This window comes from Protopterus annectens, chromosome 11.part0 (assembly GCF_019279795.1).
Source record: "Protopterus annectens isolate FY-2018-M chromosome 11.part0, PAN1.0, whole genome shotgun sequence".
Lineage (NCBI taxonomy): Eukaryota > Metazoa > Chordata > Ceratodontiformes > Protopteridae > Protopterus > Protopterus annectens.
Window position 1 is genome coordinate 973,155,810 of NC_056745.1, and position 26,947 is coordinate 973,182,756.

General features: G+C 38.6%; 1 protein-coding gene across 1 annotated transcript in view; it reads left to right on the forward strand.

Annotated features, from left to right (window-relative positions):
- Positions 1–26,947, forward strand: part of SEMA3A (semaphorin 3A) — a 1,172,288-nt gene that overhangs the window by 682,929 nt on the left and 462,412 nt on the right. Inside the window, exon 6 of the mRNA XM_044088352.1 lies at positions 2,242–2,361. Coding sequence (XP_043944287.1) covers positions 2,242–2,361 — 120 coding nt within the window. The remainder of the gene's footprint in view (positions 1–2,241; positions 2,362–26,947) is intronic.

A 26,947-nucleotide genomic window follows, 5' to 3' on the forward strand; every position in this document is an offset into this window, starting at 1 on the left:
CTGTATTGTACAAAACTATATTACTCCTGTGTTCAAATACACTTCTATATTCAAAATCACTGTAAACCTTAGTTATCCATGAATAACCCTGTATTTAAGCTGTCCAGTAGTACCTATTCTGTGAGTCTTTGTCTCTTCTGAAGTATGTTTTGGAAAATGACTCTTTCCAAAGCCTTTCATGAATCAGCAGGCATTCCTGTTAGTCTTCAAGTGTCATGTTCTGTTATTAACCAATACTGATTAATACAAAAGGAGTTAATACTCACTAACTCCTGTCAAACATGTATGCAAGCATTAAGACTGTAAAGCAATGAATTATTATTCTATAATAATTATTATTATTATACTGATACCTATGACTGATATCCTTGTTTCCAGCACACAACTATTTCTGTAATCTCTTGAGTTTATTGTGACATAATGGAAACACTGATATATACCTTTCATTTATGAGTATTTTATAATAAGTCCTACTTGTAAACATGCATGATAGAATTATAAAATATATGATATAGGGTCCTAGGCAACTGAGTGAAATCTGGTCCATTGAGCGTATTGCTGAGTAAAAGAAAAGTTTTTTATGATTTTCTATGACCTTAAGACATGTTTTTTGTGACATAACAGAAAACGTATCCCCCTTTCTGCAAAGGGCAAAGTACCTCTCAGACATATTGTAATCAACTTTATGATGGCTGTATTTCATATCACAGGCAGTTTCCTTAAGGATACAGCTTGATGAATTAATGTGCAACTTGAACGTATGCTTTATTTCATATGTTCCAGTGAATTATCATGAAGTTGGCCTTTGCACAAAAGCATAATAGCAAGAAAATGCACTACTATAAGATATTAGAGTAATGAAAAATTACTAGCATAATCATAACCAGCAATGAAGAGGCCAAAATTGTGAAAGCCCCTCAGAATGCAAAATAAATATCTGTTTTGCTGGAATCAGTGATCAGAAAAAATAGGTATTTTTGATATGCTAATTCAGTTACAGGCAGCACAATCTAATAATTTCACATATACTAACTGATTAAGAAGGATTTGTTTTTATAATCTAGGTATAACTATGACTTTTATAGAGCTTTGGGAGTCTAATTGTTCACATAACAGTTTTAATTATTCTGTGTCAGAGATTGCTCAATATTAACTATTTTGTGGTCTTGTTAAAACAAAAGCATGGAAATTGCTTAAGGTTACCTCGTTGAACATGACTTGTATGCTAGCAGTTCTGCAAAATTAATCCCATGGAAAGCTCTGCTTTCAAAAATTGTTAAACTTGCAAGTAAATAGTGGACATATAGTGACTTTTAAATTTTGTCATTTAGTCTTTATATATTTATATTAAGTAATTTAACTTAATTAAGGAATCTTAATTGCCTGAAAAACTTGATTTGTGCTTTTGAAGACTGCGTCTAATCTCTGCCATACATTAGGGCCCGAGTCCATAAAACTTTTTCTTAGTAAATGACCACTTACACTATCAGCAGACTAAGAGCTGTTCTTGTGGACTGTAGCCCTCCAGTGTAAGCCTGTTTATAGATAAACCTTACACCAAAAAATGAGTCACTTATACTGAGAGCACGTCTTTCAGAATCAGGTAGACTTACACTGAGAATAGTTCTTTTGGAATCTGGGCCCGAATGAATTTGATGTGGTACAAATGTGAGTATTTTACAATGTCCAGAAAAGAACAGTGTTAGCAGTTATATATCACTATATTTTCATGATGACAGGCAGGTCCGAAAATGTTATTAGTAATTTTTCAAATTGCATTCTAGTAATGAATGGGATAGTAAACATTTTGAATTATGTGAACTGGAAAATTATTTAGTTCACTGTTTGAAGTTAAATACTTTGAATGTATTGATATACACAAAAAATTCACGGATTTTAGCTTTGACTTCGTAGCATTCAATGCCGTATGCTCATTGCACTTATTCTCATAAGGCAAAATGTTATAGCCATGTTTACATTTTTGTCTTTTTAGGCTTTCTCTGACACCCTTCAAGAGATAAAACAAATAATTAAGAGCCACAGTGGTTGAAAGATCAGTGTAGCACTAATGCAATTCAAAAAGTGCTACAATAATTGATAACATTTTGCAATCTGTTTTTTTTTTTTTTTTCTGAGACTGGTGTGCCTGTTTACAAATGTAACCTTCAAACACTTTTCATGTCAGCTTGTCTGTATTGCAAAATATTTTCCATATACTAATGTACTTATTTTTATTGTCAGATGGGGAGCTTTATTCTGGGACTGCAGCAGACTTCATGGGAAGGGACTTTGCAATATTCCGTACTCTGGGACCACATCATCCAGTCAGAACAGAGCAGCATGATTCAAGATGGCTAAATGGTATGTGTAACTAGGCATGCTGTATGTCACTTTGAAAAAATCCAGTTTCTTAAACACGTTCTTAGATGCGACTGACTGAACACAAGTTCAGCATTGTGTTGAAATGCTGTTTTGTGGCCCTAGCAAGCACCATCAGTCTATTTATACTGTAAATACTGCAATGTAGGATGATTAAATATGAATATCAATGTAGATATTTTCCCTTAGCTGTAGTTTACATTTAGCCAACATTACTAAAAATGAAGGTACCAATTTTTTTCCTACTGACTTGCTATCACAAGAAAATATAGTGTTACACCAGGAGACAATGAATATCAGTAGTTTCTTACATTCTTTTTGTTAGAATCCTTTCTTTTGAGACTACTTTATCAAAACTGCAGTTGTGCAAACGGCGACATTCTGCATTTGTTATAAATGTGCAAAGGCTGAGTTGTGTTACTGAGTATTCAGAATGAAGTATGGCAGAACTTACATAGCATTCAGAATATTAAAGTAGTAGGCTGATTAGGCAGAGACTACACATGGTGATGTGTGCGATAAATACCTACACACACACACACACACACACACACACACACACACACACACACACACACACATGCACACACACATTTATCTTAAGTTGCTTATGCGTTTTTGTAACATTTACTTTTAATCTGAAGATGTTTGATGGAGTGGTCTGTTAGAGTTCTGAGTTTTGGTGATTACATTTTCCTAAAGGTATAGTAAAAAAACTGCTGTGAATCACAGGGGATCCAGGAATAAAAGCATTCTAATAAAATATGTCTGATGTGGAAGGCAATGTAGTACACGTTGATTAAATGCATGTCTCCAAGTAAAGTGCTGTAGATGTATGACATAGAATATATATATATATATATATATATATATATATATATATATATATATATATATATATGTGTGTGTGTGTGTGTGTGTGTGTGTGTGTGTGTGTGTGTGTGTGTGTGTGTGTGTGTGTGTGTGTGTGTGTGTGTCTGTGTGTGTGAGAGAGAGAGAGACAGTAATGGTTATTGTACAATCTGGTGAAAGCATAGGTTGCCAACAGTTATTTCTGGTGTAGGAACTTGTTGAAAACTGTCATTGTCAATTGAAGGAATATACCAGTGGAGTAACTTTGAATACTTGTTTTAGCTGAGGACATGAGTGTCTGGTCCTGCTAAGTGCTTAGTGGAAGTGAATGGTGGTGTAAACACTTTTAGATATGCTGAAACTTTCAGTAATGAGGTCAGAGTTTGTGTGTGAGTGTTTGTGGGTTAGGATTAAAGTCGCAGCTTTCAGCCTTCTGTATCCAAAATGTGGAACACTGTTTCTCACAATGCGAAACACAAGGACAGAATGTGGAGTATGTACTAGCAACTTCTTAACTTCATGGTTAAAATATGTTACTTTTTATCTACAAAAAGTTATTTTAATTAAATAATATGATTTAGTATTGTTTACCGTGGATATGTGTTGAAAAATGTTAGAGCTGAATGCATGACATCCTTTAAATGTGGAAATGCAAGCACATGGTCTTTTTAAGATTCAAAATGAGGAACATTCCTCATAATGAGGGAGATTTAAAAGGTATGTAGGGAGTAAGGGCTATGAAAAGGGAGAGATTTTTATATTGTGTATGTGCATTGGTGTGTGTGAAGTGTGTGGGTTTGGGTCTGTGTGGGTGAGTGCTTTTTTGTATGTGTGTGTGTGTGTGTGTGTGTGTGTGTGTGTGTGTGTGTGTCTTGTTTAGTGAGTTTTTTTAAAGGGAAGTCATCTGCATAGTACTGGAGAACTTTACTGAAGTTTGTAACGTGTGCAGTGTGCAGAATTGAGAAAGGGACAGAGACAGGAATGGTTTTGAAGATAACACAAGGAGCTTTGGATAGAATGGGATGGGGAATTTTTATTCAATATTTTGGAGCAGGTTGTAGGAGTGGCATGGTGGCTTACAGGAGTAAAGATATTCTATAAGAGATTGTGGATTGTGAGGTTAGTAGGTGAGGACTAGGTACAGAAATTGACCCTCTGCAGGGAGACTAAGCAGGAGTGTTTGCTTTCTCCAAGTTTACTTTCTATAAATAGAGAGTCTTGTATAGAGGATATGAAATGTGATGAGCAAAAGAATATAATTCACGGTGAGAGGTAGCATTTGTTACATTGTTGCTAAAACCATGATTTTTATTAGAAGATGTTGACAAGCACTTAACTTTAATCCTGAATATCTGTATTAAGTCTGGGTTGGAATCAAATTGCATAATTCTATTAGAAGATGTAGAAAGGCAGTTAACTTTCATCCTGAACATCTTTATTAAGTCTGTGTTGGACTCAGGGTTTAAATTTCATCTTAAAAATATGTAGTGGTTAGAGTTTATCTGTTTTGACCGGTGTACTGTATTTAATCATATTTAAAGAAATGTGAATTTAGAATGAGGAAATGATGCTGAAAGCAATGAATGATGAAGTGATGCTGAAAGTGATGATGTTGATGAAAAAAGTGATGTGGAAAGAATGATTAATTTTCAATGAAAATGGTGTAGAGCAAAAAATAAATTCTTTGTTCTATATATATATTTTTGCAGCCGCAACTAAGAGACCTAAATTAAGGAGTAGCATTATTATATCACTTATTATTATTCAGGCAAAGGCAAAGATAATGGTGTAATGTTTGTTAATTATATGTTCTGAATTATCTATGCTTTTGACCAGAGAATGCCTGAAAATTATTGCATTCTTATTTTTGATTTTGCAGAGAGTCACCAGCTGCTTCTCAGTTTGGGAGTTGGTTCCCATGGAGATGCTTCTCAGAGCTCTCCAGCAGACTGTGCCTCTTGTCATTAATTTTCAAAGTAATCCGGTTTGCTTAAAGGGATCTTCCCAGTTGTGGTTTCTTCTTGATCTGCATGTCTTTACTCACGTGGTTATCAGATGTTCTGAAAAGTGATGCAAATGATGACATAAGAATTTCAGTGGAAAGCATTCTGTTGTATTAGTTTTTTAACCCTTTTGTTTGCCTTCTATTTTATTACATCAAGTGCTTTACAACAGCTGTGAAACTGTCTACAGTAAGTAATGTCAGCTTAGTTCGAGATGTTCTTTTCAGGCTTCTAACAAAACTTTACATAAATAAATGAATACTTCACTTTGACAGTTTGAAGAGTTTAAGCCCTCATTTTGAAAAAGTGTTGTTAAGACTGTGATTAAATAAGTAGTTTTAAGTTCACACTATTCAGAAATATTGCAACTGTTTTTCCAAACACTAATATTTCATGGTTACATTCTAGACTGATGATAAGAGGTTTTATAGCTTGGTAAAATATTAGTTAAATATAGAATAGTTCTTCTTTTGGCTTTTCCCAGTTAGGGGTCGCCACAGCAGAACTCTGATCCACTAATGATTGGCAGTAGATTTTTACGGTGCCAGCTCGACGGCCAGTCTTCAACGAAGGAACGCCCATTCACGCATGTCTTTCGAACACCACTCGACTGCAGGGAGGACATGTAGACTCCACACAGAAGGCACTCCAGCCGAGAATCGAACGGGAGAACCTCTTGCTGTGAGGCAACAATGCTACCACTGCACCACCGCGGCTAGTTAAATATAGAATAGTAAAACTAGAAATTAAGGGGAAGTTGCTGTCTTGTGAAAAAGATTAAGATACATTTACCAGAATAAAGATTACTTATATACTTTCTCATTGTTTGTCCTGTTCCCCATCAATAAACACATCACACCGAATGACATTTGACGACCTTTATTAAACGTCCATAACTTTGATTACCAATTTTATTTACAACTGGACATAGTATAGTTGATTCTAAACACAGCATAAACATCCTTGTAATGTTAATCAGGACAGCGTACCTGCTCATCCTGCCCAGTAAGCAGCGTCCATACCTTTGCCCACTTACTTTACTTATAAACCTCCTTGTAATGTTAATCAGGACAACGTACCTGCTCATCCTGCCCAGAAAGCAGCGTCCATACCTTTGCTAGCTTACTTTACTTATAAACCTCCTTGTAATGTTAATCAGGATAGTGTACCTGCTCATCCTGCCCAGTAAGCAGCATTCAAACCTTTGTTCACTTAATAAACCATTCATCAAATTGCCAAAATACCAACCAAATAAGCAGCATCCTTACCTTCATTTGCTTACTTATTCAGCAAACTTCCTCCAGCTGTTCATTTCTTTTCCACAAATCCTTGGAATAAACCTCCACACACCGGAAGGGGAACAGAATAGGGCAAGCCTGTCCCTCTTCTCCACCAACCAGCCTGACCAGGCTGTTTCCCCTCCCTTCTATCCAAAATTGTCCAACCAAGGACATCCCATAAAGGGAAGGGTTAAGCCAAACATCATTTGGTGTACCCATCATCTGTAAAGTACCTCAGAACCCCATCATCAACCCCACGCCTTGACCTACTAGCACTGGAATGCACCTTATTGAAACCAAATAAAGTAGAGTTACTCATGACCCCACTGTACCACGGGAACTTCCACTCCAAGAGAATACAATCCATTTAGTCTGCTTCCCTCAAGTCACTAACCATGGCTCGAAATTTCCGGAATGACAACCTATAGCCATAACAATTGCCACAGAAACTATAACCCCTTGAACACAAGTCTGCACCCTGGCAAAGAAAACCCTTAACAAGACTCGAACCCAGAGCCCTGTCAACTATAGCATCTCACACTAGCCCACCAAGCTGACTAACTCCAAAACCTTAATGCCCTAACACTAAGATCCAGAACCAGAACCCCTTGACATAGTTCCTGAAAAATCACCTAAGCCCAACAATGAAGTAATCTACGTGCCCAACCCTAAACACCACCAGTGCCCTCATTACCAAATGGCAATCACCCTACCTAATCAAAAGACAAATTTATCACCCCAATCACACGTTAGGAACCCCTCAGGCCTTCTGTCAAAGAACAGCTCATCTTTAGCCCTTCCCCCCAACTTACGATTTAAACAACTGGATGAGTAACTAAATCCCCCAAGAGTCCAACCACCTGAAAGCTGGGTGTTGAAGTCAACTGGCTTGCAAGAGCAATGGGGCTTTAGCCTAATAAGTTCCTACACTCCTCTGAATATTGTGACTCTACTCTTCCTGTGGGATCCCCACACCCCATAATCCATCCCCACCAGTTTCACCCTAGCCACCTACCTACCTCTACCTAACTTGCCCCACATTCCAATGCAATAATCAGCTCCCCCGTGACTTGATCACAGCACCCTATCTTGCCTTTATGACCCAACAAGGGGAATTACCAGTGACCACATTGTGCACCACAACATTCACCACTCCTTGTTCGCCCTGCTTCCATCATCTGCAAACTCACTGTGTAGCACCACCACCGGTACCATCACCACTATCTACAAAGACAAAGGGGAAAAGTAAATCCTCTAAAATGTAAAGAAAAAGGTTGCACCTTATACCCACCTATTCCAAAATACAGCAGCAGCATTCCAAAATCTCCATCTTTCATATGCCCTTTTCAAGTCACCACATGATGCCTTCTGCCCTTCAGCAATTTCTGTCAATAGCTGCTGCCACCTTGAGCTCCACATGTGTAGCCTCTTTACTTGTCACTGCTTCCTATCATCTGCGAGTTCACTGTATTACCACAACTGGTACTCTGCATGCCACCATCTACAAAGGAAAGGACAAAATTAAACCCTCTAATAGTAACAATAAGGCTCCACCTTATACCCACCTATTCCAGTTTACAGTCGCAATGTACTAATACCCCATCTGCAAGAAAGAAAAAGACATGTAAAACATCCAAAAGACATAACACACATTCCAAGACATCTTCAAGGACAACCTATCCTGCCAACCCGGGAAGGAATATACAACTGCCACTCCCATCCATGACAAAGTACCCATAACTGAAGCTATGCTTCCAATGACCCTATCAACTACCCAAGATAAATTTAACTACCAGTCAAGTATGGTAAAACTAAACCCCACACATGACGGGACCTATCAATATCCACAACCAGGCTAACCTTCCGATTCCAGACCATATCAATTAGTGCCCTGTATAAACCAAGCTAACTTATATTGTAAAACCATTTGCCTAGCTCTTAACCTTTGAGGCACACTAACCAACATAATGTGGAAAAAATGAACACAATGCAGCAAACCTAATAGCTGACTAGCAGCTTACAAAATACAATCAGGTAGTATTTTAAATATTCCTCTTACAAACCTTAAAAGGTTGATAGAACAGGTTGCACTAGCATAGATAATCCCCACTATTGCCATACATTCTCAACATGCCCTTTCAGACCTACAGAACTTATCCAGTATTTTACTTCTGTAACAGTTTTATATCCTCTCTTTCCTTAGCTGCTTTAATTAATTAATCCGAATAGACTAAATGCAGAGGTATTTATACTAGCTCTCAGAACGCTATTCCATCCCTAACTCTTCTCCTAGCTTAATATTTGATAACATTCTTAATGAACAGTCTCCCACCCCCTTTACATGAATACACCTGCACCTGGCTCATCGAGCATGGAGTCTTCCACAAACCGCATAAAGACATTGCTAACTGTAAGCCAGGATGAGACCCAAGCCTCAAACACCGACAAAATAATAATACAAAAAAAAAAAAAAAGAAAAAAAATACGTATGCTTTTACCAGCCAGGAGGCATAACATTACTGTAGGGTACAACAAACTGTTAATGCTGTTGTTATGCTGAATTATTACTAAAAAACTGTAACGTGGTACCCTTCTGCTGCAAAATCTGTACACAGCTCTCCGCTGTTTGGTATGTTAAGTTTACCTATACAGGACTAAACTTTCGACAGAAGATTTAATAAATAAAGCTTAGAACTCTACAGTAAGCTCAACAAACCATGCCTGAGGAACACAAAGCAAGCCTTCCAGATTTACAGGAAGACTATCCATGTAAAATCAGCAGGAAACAATCTTCAGTATGCACAGCCCCGGTCTAATAAACTAACAATTACTTGTGCAAGGTAGAAGAGTCATTCTATATATATGTTCTATTCAAATGTACAATATTTACTCTTTGTATTACAATTCAACCACCATAAAGTGTCTCAATCTTCTCTTGGTACCGTAAATTGACTTATTTTAATGTAGCCAACAGTCTCTCTCGACACAGCCGACCTCTGTCATACCACTCCAATTGACTTACTGCTGATAACACGTTATGCACAATAGCAAGCTGTCTTCTCAGGCAAAGAAGTTTAATGGCAAAATGACTAACTATTGGCATCCTTCATTTAGCAGTCTGTCAAAACTATCAGGCAGTATATGTGCTATCCTTCACATCCACATTATATCAACATTTACTTTTTTTTTTTGTGTGTGTGTGTGTACTTCCAAAACCTTCTCAACTTCTTGGAAACCACTTCCATCCCTAACAGCGCTACCTCTACACTGTTACAGACCACAATTGATCCCCGCAGTTACCTCTACTTGGCCGCCATTGCTTCTCAGCCTATATTAATACCAAGAGACCTTTGCCCTTAATAACTACTTCCCCAGACCTTCTTGGAGTAAACCGAGAACAGTTTCCTGGCACTAGGACTACAGGTAGGGAACATCTCACAGCAGTTACGGCTTATCAAACTGTACACTTACTTCTGTCAATGACTCCAATACCCTCCATGCAAGCACAGACTACCCCATTACCTCAGGAGCTTAAAGCAAAATTACTTCTGTGAATCTCTCCAGCTCCTGGACTGCCGAATCCTTCATACAGAACCACCATCACCAATGCAAATGCCGCTCTGAGAACCTGATACGCTATCAGCCCTCAAGTCGTTTATGATGGACTAACCTTAATCTCCAATAATTAACTGGAAACCCCAATGTTATAAAAATGCACAAATTATGAGGCAAAATTCTGGCTAGTCTGGGAAAATCTGACAGCTGAGAGTATGAGCACAACCCAATATAATGTAATGCATTCGAACCAAGAATGTATTTACTTTCTTTACTTTTTTTTTTGTGTGTGTGTGTGTGTGTGTGTGTGTGTGTGTGTGTGTGAACGATCCCCAGTGAACACACAGAGTAACCTAACCAAGACATTCACCCGACCCCGTTAACAACACATTCGCTAGCACACCAAAATGTGATAACTTACCTAGCTACACTTGTCTAAACCCCTTAAGCCCCTCCCCACCCTTATCTCATTTCCTCCCAATCATCCCTCCCTCCATTTAACCCTTTCACTTCCCCCACCCACATAACTCCCATCAATATATCAGCCTAATCCCTACTGAAGATGTCCCAGGACAACTTGGTTTGTTACCAAACCTCATTTATCATTTGGTAACTTGCCATGGAAACAGTCTTTGCACTGTTGAGAAAACTTAATCTTCCCATGTTTGATTCAATTAATTGTCGGTTCCCTATCTGCTATCAGAATAACAGCTGAAGTATCAAATGTAATATTGAAGGGATAAATTCAGAGCTCCCCAAAATTCAGCAACTGAAGAAAACAAACTTAGAAAGCTCTTTCATGTGGAACTACAATTTTTCATTCAACTCTGGCATTCTGGAATGCAAAATAACTTAAAAATAAGATTAATGATTTGTTTCCCTTAAATATAAGTGGCATGCGTTTAGGGATACTGTGTGGCCACATTTTGTACAACACTGGTGTCATTTGTCATAGAGTTTGTCAGGGATCTGTGATTGGTTATGATAATTTTCTTGTATTATATTTTACTGTTTACATAAACAGATGCTATGTTTGGGGGAAAACATGAAGAATTAGAAACAAAATGAAAACTCAACAGAGTTATCACAAGGGATAAGAAACTAAGAGTAATGCTACTCAACGCCAGAAGTCTAAACCTCAAGATGCACGCACTTGAAACTCTCCTTAGCATGGAGAACATCGATATCTGTGCAGTAACAGAAACCTGGTTCGGGGCTCCCGAGAGCACCCCAGCACTACCAGGTTATACCTCATACCATGCTTTTCGGCCCCAAAACTTGGACCGAACCACAAAAGGAGGGGGAGTATCGATATTCATCAAAGATACCCACACCTCCAGGTTGGTGGCAAAGCACGAAGCATCAGAGACTATCCATGTGCAACTAACAGTGGGTAAAACTGCCTCCCAGTTTATAGCCTGCTACAGACCACTCTCCCAAACACAGGAACCCCACTCGGCCTTCCTGAGAACACTGGAAAATATGAAGGTCTCTCCAAACACCATTATATTGGGCGACGTCAACTACCCAAACATAGACTGGGAGCATTACTCTAGCTCCAACACCCTAGCCCAAAGGTTCCTAGAATTCATAAACTCAAATGCTATGGAACAATTTGTTACCACTCCCACAAGAGGGGAAAACATACAGGACCTAATCATCACCAACATGGGGCTCTATGCTCCAGACCAGAAGTGTATCCCTCACTGGTAAGATCAGACCATAAACTGATCTCACTGGATATTCACATCCCGACCCCACCCCCTGCCCAGAAAACCACAGTGAAAAACTTCTCTAAAACAAATTTCACACTCCTCAAAACCGAGGTGGAATCCTTCAAAGCCCCCGGCCTGTGGAAAATACGGCCCAGACCACAGAATCCTTTATAAATGCATTCTATGAACACCTTCAGGAATGCATGGATCATGCAATCCCAAATAAAACCAAGACCCAATCCTCCAAAGGCAGACGTCCTGTCTGGTAGACCCCAGCCATAAACAAACTATACAATAGAAGGAGGAAGCTACTACATGATAGAGCAAAATCCCAAAAAGGGAAGGCATCTCTGATCAGTATTAGCAAAAAACTAAGGGCACTCGTAAAATCGTCTAAGGCCAGCTTCGAGAGAAAAATTGCACAGGACACTAAGGATAATCACAAGGCTCTCTTTAGTTATGCTAGGAACCTGGGTGGGAATTCCCAGATATGCTCAGAATTAGTCCAAAATGACAAAAAATACACTGAACCCAGAGACATTGCCAACATCCTAGCTCCCCCCTCCCCACCAAAAGGGTAAATATCTATCCCAGCAGAGTGCTGCTCCCCTGACATCTCAGATGCTCAGGTAAGAGCCGCCCTCTCCAAAGCAAAAAAACACAGCATCAATGGGACCAGACGGTGTCCCGGGCTGCGTCCTACATGAACTCCAAGAAGAGCTAAACCCAAACATAAAACTACCGTTCAGTCTCAGCCTTACTACAGGATATGTACCCAAAGAGTGGCATACAGCAACAGTGGTCCCTCTCCACAAAGGTGGTGCCTCAACGGACCCTGGAAACTATCGCTCCATAAGCCTGACTAGCTTGGTCTGCAAAGCTATGGAAAGGATCATCATGGACCTCATAAATAAAGATATTGGGGACCTACAGACATTGGATCCTACCCAGTTCGACTTTGTTAAGGGCAGATCCTGCCTCTTAAACCTGGTCGACTTCTTTGAAACAGTCACCAAGGCCACTGACGAAGGGAAGGTGGTCCACACAGCCTACCTGGACCTCGCAAAAGCCTTTGATACAATACCCCATTCGGGCATTATAGATAAGCTCACAGCTTAAATATAAACCCCTATGTCACTAGATGGGTTGCAAACTGGCTCAAGGACAGAACCCACATGGTTAGAATTGCTGGAGCCATGTCGGACTCCAAACCAGTTACAAGTGGCATCCCACAAGGCTCAGTCCTGGGACCTCTCTTGTTTGGTATATATTTCTCAGAGGTACAGGCCAACACAGAAGGACAGTGGCTGACCAAGTTCGCAGATGACTACAAACTGGGCGCCATAATCGACTCTCCAGCCTACACAAGCATCCTCCACAAGGGCCTCATAGAAACAGACAACTGGTGCCAGAGCCATGGACTCAAGCTAAATGCCAAAAAGTGTATAGTCATCCCCTTTGGCAAAAACAAACTGCCCACAAATTACCACATAGGTGGTAATCCATTAAGTACAGAAGAAGTAATTAGGGACCTGGGGACCCAAGTTGATAGCAGTCTCTCATTTGACAACCACGTGGCCAAAATGGTTAGAAAAACATTTTATATAGCCCACCTAATCATGAAGGGATTCACATCTAGATTAGGGGTGGTCATCATGCCTCTTTACTCATCCCTCATCAGGCCCATAATTGAGTACAATACCCCTTTTGGGATGTACCTTACCAAACACCTGCAGCAACTGGAAAGACCCCAAAAGTACCTCACCAAGAGGATCAAAGGGCTCAAACAGATACCATATGCTGCCCGGTTAAAGAAACTCCAGCTCTACTCAGTGGCATACCGCCTGCTCAGAGGCGACCTGTGCCTGACGTATAAAGCCATGTCCAACCCGGAATTAAAAGACATGCTGCACCTCAAAAAATCCAAATCCCATCGAGCTACACGCTCGAGAGACTTGAACCTCAGCACTGAAATAAATAGGACATGCTGGAGGGACAGATTCATAACCCAGAGGCTCCCTTCACTCTGGAATAAAATCCCAGTCCAGGTTAGGCAGAGTCCCTCATTGACTCTCTTCAAGAGGAATCTTGATGAGTGGATGGGAGATCGTAGGTTTACCTCGGGTATCACTTCTGTGTCACTGTTAGACAGAGGCACAGTATACTAACCTCGAAAAAGGGCATAGCAAAATTAATTTAAAATGGGTGGCGAAAGCCAAACATACTCTAGCTAGGCTTATAAATGCCCTAGGGCAGATAGCCTAGTATGAACCTATGAACCTATGATAAGACAAGGTCAGATTCAGACCCCTATAAGCCTGCAAGGTGGTTACATTAACTAGTCAACAGCCAAACCACTATGCCAGCACTTAGTTTATTCTCTTAGACCCTTTCAGAATCTTGTCACATTTCGTAGAATGGCAAATAACCATTATAAAACATCAAGGCAATTTACCAGCAAACATTATTAAAATATTAAGTGTCAGTGTCTGTTGAACTAAAGAAGGTTAATGAATGAACTACGGGAAAATGGCACATGTACAAATTGCAAAACTATTGCATCTTTAAGATTGTAACTAACTTCCAAAAAGCTTGTATCAAGGGCTACTCAACAATCAGATATGTCATTTCTGATGTACAACTCATTTCACTGGCAGAAGAAAAATTGCATTTACTTGCATGTTTATCTTCTCACATATGGCAAACACACAATTGCCCAGCATTAAAACTTGTTAGCGTTATGTTCACTTTGCTCTGAATAAAGAATCACTGAAAGCATATTTCACAACAGACAAGTGAGGGGTGCTGTTATAACAAGATAAATTTGGACAGAAAGATGGAAGGAAGAGGTAAGAAAAGACAGGCTGGAATGATTCAATAAGATATATGCAAGAGGAGGAGGCAAGATGACAAGGAATAAAGAAAGTTAGGTAGGTATGCATGAGAGAAAGTGACTAAAGTTCCTGTTTTTTCTTGTAGTTCTACCTTATAAAAATGTATGTATACTCAGACAGACATTAGAAAACAAGTGTCCCACTGAGCCTGATGGATACAGTTATCACACATGCTGGGCTTTGTATGTATACACAGACATTAGAAAACAATTGTCCCACTGAGTCTGATGGATACAGTTAGCACACGCCCCGGGCTTTGTATATATACACACAGACAGACATTAGAAAAGAAATGTTCCACTGAGTCTGATGGATAGAGGTATCACACATGCTGGGCTTTGACAATAGTTCCCTTTGCTGCTTCCCTCTGGTTCAAATTATGCATCCCATCCATTTTCTGTACTCAATTGAATATTATTGCTTTCCCATAGATTGCAATATGACTTCCAAGCAATTTCAGAGTACCAAGCCCACTTTATAAGAAATAATCGGTTATGTCAGAGCAAACAAAGCCCGTCCACTAACTAGTACCCCCTGCACCATCTTATTCATGTCTGATAACCCTAACCCCAACACTGCATATTATATTACTAAGAACACTTTTCCTGATGGTATATATTTCTATAGATACATAAGTAAATCACCTCCACCATGGCAGCTTTTCAGTGTACTTGACCTTTCCACATTACTTGAAGTGCCTGTGCATGCTGCATCCTGCCTGCTGCCACGACTTTTCCATAGTGCTGGTGCTGGTTGTTTCCTCAATGCATATACTGTGGGAACAAAGTCCAATGAATCTTGACTTACATTCCAGCTATCCAGAATTCTTTCCTGAGTGCCCCTTGACAAAGCAGATATTCCCTGTACCTTTATCTTTGCATTTTTACTATAATATTACAATGTCTGTCCATGTCACAGGGATTTCCAACTCTGTGTTCCGGATCCACCAGGCAGTTTATATATGATGCTGCAACCAAAGTCTCTGTCAGCAATTTCTTGATAAAAGTAATAGGCAGGACCAGTCTTTGGTCACCTTGTGCCCTTGGCAAAATGTCTCCACAGTGCCCCCCTCCCAATACCAACCTGTGCCCCCATCTTGGTCTACCTACACCATTCAGATTACCAGAAAAGTGCCCCTGCTAGAGTGGCACCCTAGTCGGCTGCCTAGTTGGCCTATGTTTAAGGTTCACTATGGTAATAGGGTCCTATCCCTCTACCCCTTCTACCAATGATATCACTCCTATAACCTTTCTCGTATTGTCCAAATCCTTAATTTTGCGAAGAATACATCAGTAGATTGTTTCAGCTCCTCCATTTTTCCTATCTGGCACACAATCTGATTCAATACCTTAGCTTTTCCACCAACAATCACCACTGCCTCTAGGGACACTACAGCCTCCTTGGGAAACTCTCCCACCTTTGATCTCAGAATTCCTATCTCCACAGCCAGCCCTTGCAGCTACTTTGAGATTCTGCTTATTTTCTCTACCATCCTCTTGCCACGTTCACTACAGTTCTCAGCCGTAATAGTCCATATTTTAACCAATTTTTTTACCTATAATTTTCCATGTTTTAAAAAGGGAATTTTCTTTAGATAACCATATCTTCTGAAGAATTTAGGAACATTGCAAAATAGTTATAATGTACATACTTTGAATGAATAAGTACTGTGGTCTGTTAGGTTTGAGTCAGCCGTATTTTATTCACTGTGCCTCCCATGTGCTCTTTCAATATATGTACATCCCACTTGATAGTGTAAAATTTAAAAGTAGGTAATCAGTTATGTCTTATTTATAACAGATGTAGATCTTCCAGAATCTATGCTATGTCTTATATGTAAATCTCATTATGATTATTTTTACGCTAAACAGTAATGATTAATAGCTGCTATTTTATGAATTCTTTATAATAACTCAATTTTGTACCTCCATAGTATTTACTTTTTATTTTATTTATTATTTTATTATCTGGACTTCAAGTTTGGTTCAGTCCAATTTTCAAGTGAAGGCCTTGGCAAAAAAAAAAGCTCAATGCACACATTTAAGCAAATAAACAGTGGGAGTGGAGGGCTTCTGACTAGAACACAATTACTAATCTGTATATTCATTTCTGAAATCACAACTCTTAAAAAGATAATTACTCGAGATGCACTAAAAGATGTGGAAATGTCAGTTTATCAAAACAGAACACAGTACAGTAAACTGAGATGGTGTTTGAAAAGCATAGCTGCAGTTCTGGCCACTCAAAAAAATGAAAGCTTTTTTTTAGCTAGTTTCAACCAAGAATGCCTGCCAATTCTTATTATCAGTTCTGCGGTCACAGCAACACAGGGAAGCAGAACATTCTCCATGTTTTAGTGATCATAAAATGACAAGGTGATTTTTCACTTAAAGGCCTTTTTAGTGAACTGTGTTCTGAGGGGAAAAATGAAACAGAAAATCAGTTTTGTTTATATGAAAGATACCAAGTAAAACGTTGCCATTTAAAAGAACTCTGTGAGGTATAAATAGCTTACAACAATTAGAGCTTGTATAACAGTCTATCAAGATCAGATATAGCTAAAATTCAGTTAAGTTTTTTAAAATAATGAACTTCAAGTTTAATCTAACAAACTCAAGTTTAGCACAGTAAGCCATTTAAGTGCATTACACTGATCAGAACTGTATTCATAGGCAACCAGCTGGTGTAAACCATTCAGATGCCCACAAACATATATATATATATATATATATATATATATATATATATATATATATATATATATATATATATATTTATGCACACATGTGGGCACACACACACACACACACACACACACACACACACACACGTGTGTGTATGTACATAAACATACTCACATGTGCACACACACACACACACATATATATGTATATACATATATTTGTGTGTGTGTGTGTATATATATATATATATATATATATATATATATATATATATATATATATATATATATATATATATATATATATATATATATATATATATATATATATATATATATATATATATATATATATATATATACATATCTCTCTCTATATATATGTATATATATATATATATATATATATATATATACATTATATATGTATGTATATAGATACATATGATACAAGGAAGACTGTTATACTGAAGCACATATTCATTTTATGCCTGAAGTCACATCAATATTTATGTTTTTCATAGCTATTTTTTTAGTCTGAAGCAAAATGAAAGCTAAGCATTAGTTTTCAAATGATTGCTCTGTAGAAATTCCACCAAATCAGTTTACAAAGGCATTTTGATCTGAGTTCAACGGTAATTTCATGTGCAATATCTCTCTACTGTTTTAAGATACTCTGATGAGAATTTTCACTTTAAGACCTCTTGATAATGCCACTTTCATTTTGTTTTGCACATTCTCATATCTTTTTGGGAAAGTAACAAACAGAATCTGAAATATGTGACTGCTTGGCAGAGTATGTAAAATGTTTATTTTGCTATAATATATAAAAACATATAAACATGACATAAAATGTATTTATTTCTTTACACTTTGTTGATTGAGTTAGTCCCAGTAGGCCAATGGCCACTTTTCAGGGTATTCATAATAACTAAGGGAAATTACTTTTTTTGATAGATGTCATGGTATTTTTTATATCCATGATAACTAGTATCAACTTTGACAGATGGTTTAATGTCTTATATCCAAAGTACAGCAAACTCAGGAGTGCAGCATCCCCCATTATGTGTACTGCAGTATCGGTACTGTAAAATTAATCCAACACCTGGTATAAGAATAGAACTTCCAGCCTTTTGTACCACAAGAAAGTGTGCTATCTGTTGAGCTACTGAGGTAGTTGATCTAAAGACCTTTTGCACTAACTGGGAACCAAACCTGGGTCAACTGCTTGAAAGGTAGCTATGTTCACCAATATACCACAAATGCTATATTAGGCTTCCCTGTAAAAGGGCATAATTTGTGGCTCTAACTCCATAAGAACGCACCAATGATATGATTTTTGACACATAATTAGCATGAAAAAATGCAAAATGTTCTTTGTTTTGGTGAAACAAATTGAAAACCATAGCACCCAAATGATTGTATAAGACCTATGAATGGGTCTAGTAATAAAGGGCCATTTCTATGTAATCATACAAAGTATAGCAAATTTCTCAGAATAATGTTGCATGGTGCAGAGCTAAAAAATGTTCTTAGCTGGCACGTCTTGCTATAGGCACAAATGCACAATTTTATCCTCTTTTAATGTTGTTTAGGCATGACTCTAGACTGGAGGATTTGTACATCCAGTGACATAAAGGATATGTTGGTTTGATGATTTTTAAAAAGAAGATCACCAGTTTTAGGTAAGACATGACTGAAAAAGGGTATACCAGTGGGACAGTGCATATAGATGCTATGTTTGTATGGACCAAGTCAGGTATGTTTTGTCCTCTAGTGGGCTCATTGACTTTTTGATCTGGGGAATTCCTCTTTAGGCACTCAAGGAATTTTTGGGCATAGCTTACATTTGAGGTATGGGCCTCCCAGTTCATTTGCAGGTAGTTACAGTCAGAATAATGGAGGTTTTGTGCATCTGAAGTTCATCAGAATTGGACATGGGATTCAGGGATAATTGTGGGAGTTCTCTGACATGGTTTTATCTGACAGTTTGTTTTATTTAGTGTAATATGAATCTCAATGAGTTTGGTTTGTGTGTTTCTTGGAATCTACCTTGAGGTTATATTTATACCAGGTTTATTTAATGTTGTGTCTTTCGGCTTTTCCTGGTTAGGGGTTGCCATAATGGAACTCCGGTCCGCTAATGATTGGCAGCAAATTTTTACGTGCCGAGTTGCCAGCTCTGACGCACAACCTTCAACAAAGGTACGCCCATTCATGCATGTCTCCACACAGAAGACGCTCTAGCTGAGAATCAAAAAGGACAGCATCTTACTGTTAGGCGACAACGCTACTGCAGCATCACCACCGCAGCTCATACCAGGTTTATTTAATACACACATTATTTAATACACACATGAATGTGTTCCAAATACAAAAAGTCTTTAATACACACATGAATGTGTTCCAAATACAAAAAGTCTCCAAGTTCAGGCAATTTGTTATTTAGACTCCTAAGATTAATCAGTGCCAACTTTACATTGTCTGGAGCTTGATTTGCTTTACATTTTAGGTTGGGAGGTCCATTAGTTGGACTCTGTCTAAAAATGGCACAATGGGGACAGCAGAAGCATTTGTCCTAGTGAAGCAAGTAGGGCTATGCAGCAGCTCATCCCAAACTGACACACACTGGATCCCTCTTGAATTACATTCGGACATTTGTTAACAGCAATTATCTTTTCTGTGTATCTCAACATCTTTCTTGTTGAAGGAAGGATTCTGCTTAATTCCAGTGTCATTCCCACATTTGTGACATGTGTGGAAAGCTCAGAAATGTCTCACTGCATACCATAAAGGGGTTTTCTATGGTACAGCATGTACAGCCACATTAACCACCACCACGTCATAGTCATACTTGTTTGCCTTAAGGATCGTAATGGCCCTTGAAATGCTGGAGATCTTAGCACCTGAAAGAAAATGTACCATCAACTTATTTTTGCCCACTCTTGTTAGATTAACGTCTGTGAGTCTTTCTATGGAATCACTAATCACAAGTACTAAAGTGTTTAAAGGTATTAAGTTTGGGCCGAGTCTTTTCCAGGATATTCTCAGACGTGGCTGTCACAGTATGTGTTTAGGTGTTTAATTCATGCTGAGACCTATTCTTATTTGATCTTGAAGGTGTAGACAATGACTTGTTTTACAACATCAGCATGTGATAATTTTCTGTGTATTTGTGTGGACTTATGAAGGTATGAGTTACTCACAAACTGTTTCCTTTTGTAAGAGCAATACCTCCATCTTAATTAAATATTTACATCATTCTCAGGTAGTCTGTGATGAGCTAAGCAGTAGATCATTTTCTGTCAGCATCAGGCAGTTGTTTAGTTGCCAAAATATCCCAAGTGCTGTGATGTTGGCAACAGAAGGAAGGCAAGCTGGCTGACCCTCCATTTAGTCCAAGACAGTAGAAAATTAGGGATATAAGACTTATTTGTATGGTAAAATATCTTTGCTGAAATATTTATTTTCATTAATAAACCTTTATTAAGTACAGAATATGAAATGCTTCTTTTCCTTTTGCAAATTCCTATAAATGCTAACTATTAAACATTATTGCGAATAATAAAAATACCTGTAATATAACAGTTAACAATTAGAAGTACTCTACTAAGATAGCAACTACCTACTGTAAATTAACATAGTCCTGAATTGAGAGCAAGTGGCTCAGTACAGCTTTCTAGTATGTATGGCTGTAACTAGGCTTGTTAAGAGTATTTTCAGTTGAAGTGCTTGTATCTATTGAGAGCAAGATTCCATATTGCTGCAAAAGGTCTAACTATGTGCAATATAGCTGAACAAGGAATTTAAAAGTCCCAATGAAAAAAAAACTTTTAGCTTCAACCCAAACTGGTAGCATCGTATCCTTTCTCATAGAATAATCACTATCTCTCTGACTTCCCACATGCTTGAGTAAATCTTCGCTGTAAAAGTTACTAAGTTGCAAATAGTTAAAACCGAGGAGAAAAACAGTAGGTTAACCACTTAATAAATCAGGAAATTGCACAGGGAAACAACACTTTACTTAGTAAATCAGTCAGGTAACTGTAAAAATACATTTCAACTTCCTGAAAAAAAAATGAAATAAAATGAGCAAAAAATTATTAAACACCACTAAATTAGCAGAAATCAACAGGTGACAATAAACATATAAGACACAAAGTACTTTCCTGCTTTTTGGCTTTGAAATGAAAACACAACTTTTGACTTACTCCAGCAAGTGTCACTGATTGCATTGCCCTATGACAAACACATCCCCCAGCAAACCCTGTGAATAGTCATTCAGAAGTGATCCTGGAACTGCACTTTGCAATTGTACTTGCCCTGCCCCCCCAGAAAAAAAAGAAATGATGGCCATATGCTATATACTTCTGAAGTCTCATTGAAAAAAAACATGAAAAACATAACGGCCACAGTAACACATTTCAATTTCCTGATGTTAGATACACAAAAATTATATTTTTTACTCATTAGTAACCATGTAATATCCCCGAGTATTCACATGCAGCATGTGTCTTTACCCCCCAATCCCCACATGACATCCACCTCCTGTGTACATTTTAGTGTTAGATTGTGAGAACAGGGAATTAAAAAGCTGTGGTCACAGTGGTTTGTTTCAACATTGTTCTTGCACATGTATACACTCCCCTCCCACACACCAATGATGCTTTTGCCTGAATCATGTCATTGCCCTTTGCTTTCATACGCAACCTGACCTTCAAAACAAAAGCCACTTTCTGTGTACATTTTTATTGTGTGATTGTGCAGAAAGTGAAAGGCATATTGGCTTCAGTAATGATTTTCAAATTATTCATAGAAATATTCACTCTACATAGACTAATCAGATCATATAACTGCCCTGTGTTGTCACACATACCCTGTCTACCTACTTTTCCCCTAAAGATAAGTATCTTATTTGTAATGGTATGATATTAAGATGTAATGAAGGTGAAAGAAACATTACTGGAGTTAATGTATTTCCACCTTTTTAGTGGCTCCAGCCAAAGCCAAGGCACTGAAACTATCACTTTATTGGGATCATCCTAACTTTTTTTTTGCTCCAGACTGCCTCCCCAAAACAGACAGCCACTTCTATCACCTGTGATAAATGATTGCCAAGAGTGGAGAAATAGCCAGATTATTTCTACTTGCTGCTATATGGCACTCCACCCCACAATGATTACCATACAATTAAAGGAATAATTAAGTAACACAAGTATACTGTGCTATGGCAGTTTGTGCTGTTAATATGCCCCCATTCACGTATTTCATGTGTACATTTTCAAATGTTATACTCTGTTCTCACCCCCCTCCGTGCAATAATAATAATAATAATAATCACTTTAATGTAATGAGCCTACCATTTACTTTCTGCCATCAACTGCCTCCTCCAAACTGTCAACTCTGGTGATCAAACACAGCCACAGTATCTTACATCAAATTGGTCCTACAGGGCATCCTCACCATGTTGATTGTGGAAAAATTAAATAATGAAAAACAAAAATACATCTGCAGTCTGCTATACACAGTATCTGCTGTTGCCACTTCAACCATCTTTTTCTGTTTCAGCCAGAAAAAAGAAATACACAGGGATGGAAGGGTGGCATAATGGTTAAGGTGTTTACCTTACTAACACATGGGTCAGGGTTTGATTCTCACATGGGGTAATTGGCTAGGCATAAAATGGCTCACAAGGGCTGTTAGCCTAGTATTAACCTATGAACATATAACTGCATGGGAAAACAATCCCAGAATATTCAGGCTAATCAAGCTCCTAGCAGCCTCTACAATAATGATTCCCATGATAGCATTGTCATTGTTTGCTCTTAGTCAACAATCAGAGGTGCATGATTGCATAATAATATGACAGGGATTGGCTAGCTGTTTCTGATACCATGTTTGTGGGGTAGAGGTAAGAAGTCATGCTAATGAATAGATTACATTTTTCATTTATTTTAATGGAAAGCTGCAGGGTAATTATATGGCCAGTGCAGTTAATGTGCTGGCAAAACAATTATCTTGTAGATTTGCTCAGAAAGATAGTTTTTTTTGTTATTTTAAAGTCAAATGCATAACAATTTTAAAATAAGTAAAGAATGCATCAAAAACAAGGTATCTCAGCACCAGCATTAGAGGTTCAGTGCTATAGTTCAGAAGTATCTCAGTTATTATGGGAAATGTAAACGGTCTCTTCATCGTGGAAATGTTAGGGATTTTTTTCCCATACAATACAAGTGAATTTTGGACATATATTTTCACTCAGAGTAGTTTTGACTGGGTTCTCTTTAACAAAATGGCATGAAGTTTAGTATAAATCACAGAAGTAGTCAAATTCTTGAGCATTCAGTCTTCATCGACCAGTCGGGTAACAGCATAAGCATTTACTAGACAGTAAAAATGAAGCATCCCAAGTTATTACATGTATATAATGTTGCAGATAGACTAAACTGTTACTCATATGGTACAGCCAAGGAACCAGTCATCTGACACAACTTAAAGCATTTGTAAGATAGTATAAACATAAACAGGAAGGAGTTCAGTTGAACATGGTGCTCATGAATTATGACTAGGATATAGGTTCTTAGGTAGGTACCAGGCTATCGGCCCAAGGGCCTAAGTAAGCCTAGCCAACAATGTTGCTGGCTTATGCCACCCAAGAAAGTTATTTTCCTGTGCCCCTGTCAGGCAGAGCCACAGACGTGATCCCTGGGGTGTATTTCCTATTTCCCATCCACTTATCAAGATTTTTCTTGAAGAGTGCTAATGAGGAACTTTGCTTGACATAGATGGGTAGCTTGTTCCAGAGTATGGGAAGTCTCTGGGACAGGAATCTATCCCTCCAGCATGTCCTGTTTATTGTGGTGACAAGGTTTAGGTCCCTAGAGCGTGTAGCTCAGAGGGATTGGGATGGGATTTCTTTAGGTGTAGCATGTCCAACAGCTTTGGGTTTGACATAGCTTTATATGTTAGGCAGAGATCACCTCAGAGTAGGCGATATGCTATGGAGTAAAGCTGGAGTTTTTTGAGATGGTCAGTGTATGGCATCTGTTTGAGGCCAGTAATCCTCTTTCTGAAGTACCTCTGTGGCCTTTCCAGCTGCTGCAGATGTCTTGTGAGGTACATTCCAAAAGGGGCGCTGTACTCTATAATGGGTCTAATGAGTGTCGAGTAGAGGGGAACAATGACCTCTTTTTTCCTAGATGAGAACCCTTTTGTGATGAGGTGTGCCACATAGAAGGATTTCCTGACTACTGTGGTGATGTGATTATCAAAGGAGAGACTACTGTCCACCTGGGTCCCCAGGTCTCTTATCACACATTCAGCGTTAAGTAGACTGCCACTTATGTGGCAGTTCACGGGTACAGAGTTTTTACCAAAGGGGATGACAATGCACTTTTTGGCATTGAGCTTGAGGCCATGACTCTGACACCAGGCATCTGTCTCAGTGAGGCCCTATGTAGGATGTCCACATCATTTGTGGACTCAACTATGGTTCCTAGTTTGCAGTCATCTGTGAACTTCATTAGCCAAAGGCCTTCTGTGTTAGCCTGTACTTCATAGAAGTAGATACCAAACAGGATAGATCCCAGGACTGAACCCTGTGGTACTCCACTTGTCACTGATTTGAAGTCAGATTTGGAGTCTGCAACTTTTACAGTATGGGTTCTGTCAGTGAGCCAATTGTCAACCCATCTTGTGACATAGGGATTTATATCTAGGTTAGTGAGTTTAGCTATAATTCCAGAATGGGGGATGGTGTTGAAAGCCTTGGCGAGGTCACGATAGCCTGTGTGAACCACCTTACCCTCGTCTACAGCTTTGGTGACTGCCTCAAAGAAGTCAATCAGGTTCAGGAGGCATGATCTGCCTTTCACAAACCCGAACTGGGTGGGGTCCAGAATTTGGAGTTTACCAATGTCTTTGTTTATAACTTCCATGATGATATGTTCCATGGCCTTACAGATCAGGCTCATCAGGCTAATAGAGAGATAGTTCCTGGGATCGGTGGTGGCTCCCCCTTTGTGGAGTAGGATAACTGTTGCTGTGCACTATTCAGTGGGCACAAAGCCTGATGTGAGACTATGATTGAACATGGTGCTTAGGTGGGGAGACAGTTAATTCTGAAATTCATGTAAAATGCAGCCTGGAATGCTGTCCAGTCCCATGGATGCTGTGTATTTGGCTTTAGAGAGTGCAGATTTTACCTGCGTAGTTGTGATTACAGGGACTCTGCATTCTTCCTGTATAGATATGGGCCCTTTAGGGGGTGAGAGGGGGGTAAAGTTAGCAGTGAACCTATCTGCCAGGGCATTGGCGATATCAGTTGGTTTTGTAATTTTCATGCCATTATGCTGTAACTCAGAGCAGATCTGGGTGTTGCCATTGAGATTCTTGACATAGCTATAGAATGCTTTGTGGTTGTCCCTAGAATCAGTGGCGATTTTGTTTTTGTAGCTAGCTTTGGAGGATCTTATAAGGGATCTCAGCTTCTTATTGAGACTAACCAGGGAGCTCCTCCACTCATAGGATTTTACTCTCTTTTGCAACAGTTTCCTCCTTCTGTTGTAGAGTTTGTTTATAGCAGGGGACCACCAGATTGGCTTCCCTTTTTTGGAAGATAGCGTCTTGGTTCTGTTTGGGATAGCACGATCCATGCACTTGTGTAAGTGCTTCTAGAGTGCAATCCTGGGGCATGGTGGGGGATCTGTAGCAAGCTACAATTTGGATTGCAGTTTTGCCCAGAGTTAGTTGCACTTGGATAACCCCGGATGCATTATGCTGAGCAACTAGCCTGGAGGTGTGGATGTCCTTAATGAATATGGACACACCTCCGCTGTTAGAAAGAAATAGTAAATCAATGGACATACACTAGTAAACAACAAAAAATAAAACCAGATTTAGTGAAGAAACTTTTAGAGGTTACAAAAAAAAAAAAAAACAAGAAAAGTCACACAGAGTATGCAACCATGCCTTTAAAATGGATTCATTAGTTGCTATCTGATTATAATTTGTAAAAATGAAAAAAAAGCATGTGCCCTTAAGTATTATGCGTGTGGTTATCATTCAAGCCAAATTATTTTCTGAAGTTGTGCAAGGTTACTATTTTGACTCTGTTGACAGCAACGTCAAAAGATTCAGGATTTGCTGATAAATATTGTTCAAACAGTTTAAAGTAAATGCATGTCTGACCAAAGCTTCAATAGCAGAAAATGTTCATTAGCAAACATAGAATTCAATAACTTCTTTCAGGAAACTAGGTACCTTAAGTACCACCTTAAAATCAACATGCTAATTAGTCTCTCTTGCTGCAGTTCACAAATCATGCTGTGTAATTTCAGTATATGAAAGTCATGCTGAGTATAATACTGGTAAATTTCACAGGCACTTAACATCAGTTCATCCTTATTTCTGCATCTTCCTGCAGAGGTATTTCATTTTGATATTCTCAGAATGCAGGAGACAGCAATGTATGAGTTTATTCTGTTCATGGATGTTTATATGTATAAACATTTATCATTCCTTTCCAGAAAGCATGTAGAAAAGTGAATCTGTACATTATTGGGGACTGGCTGTTCTGCGTTTTAGA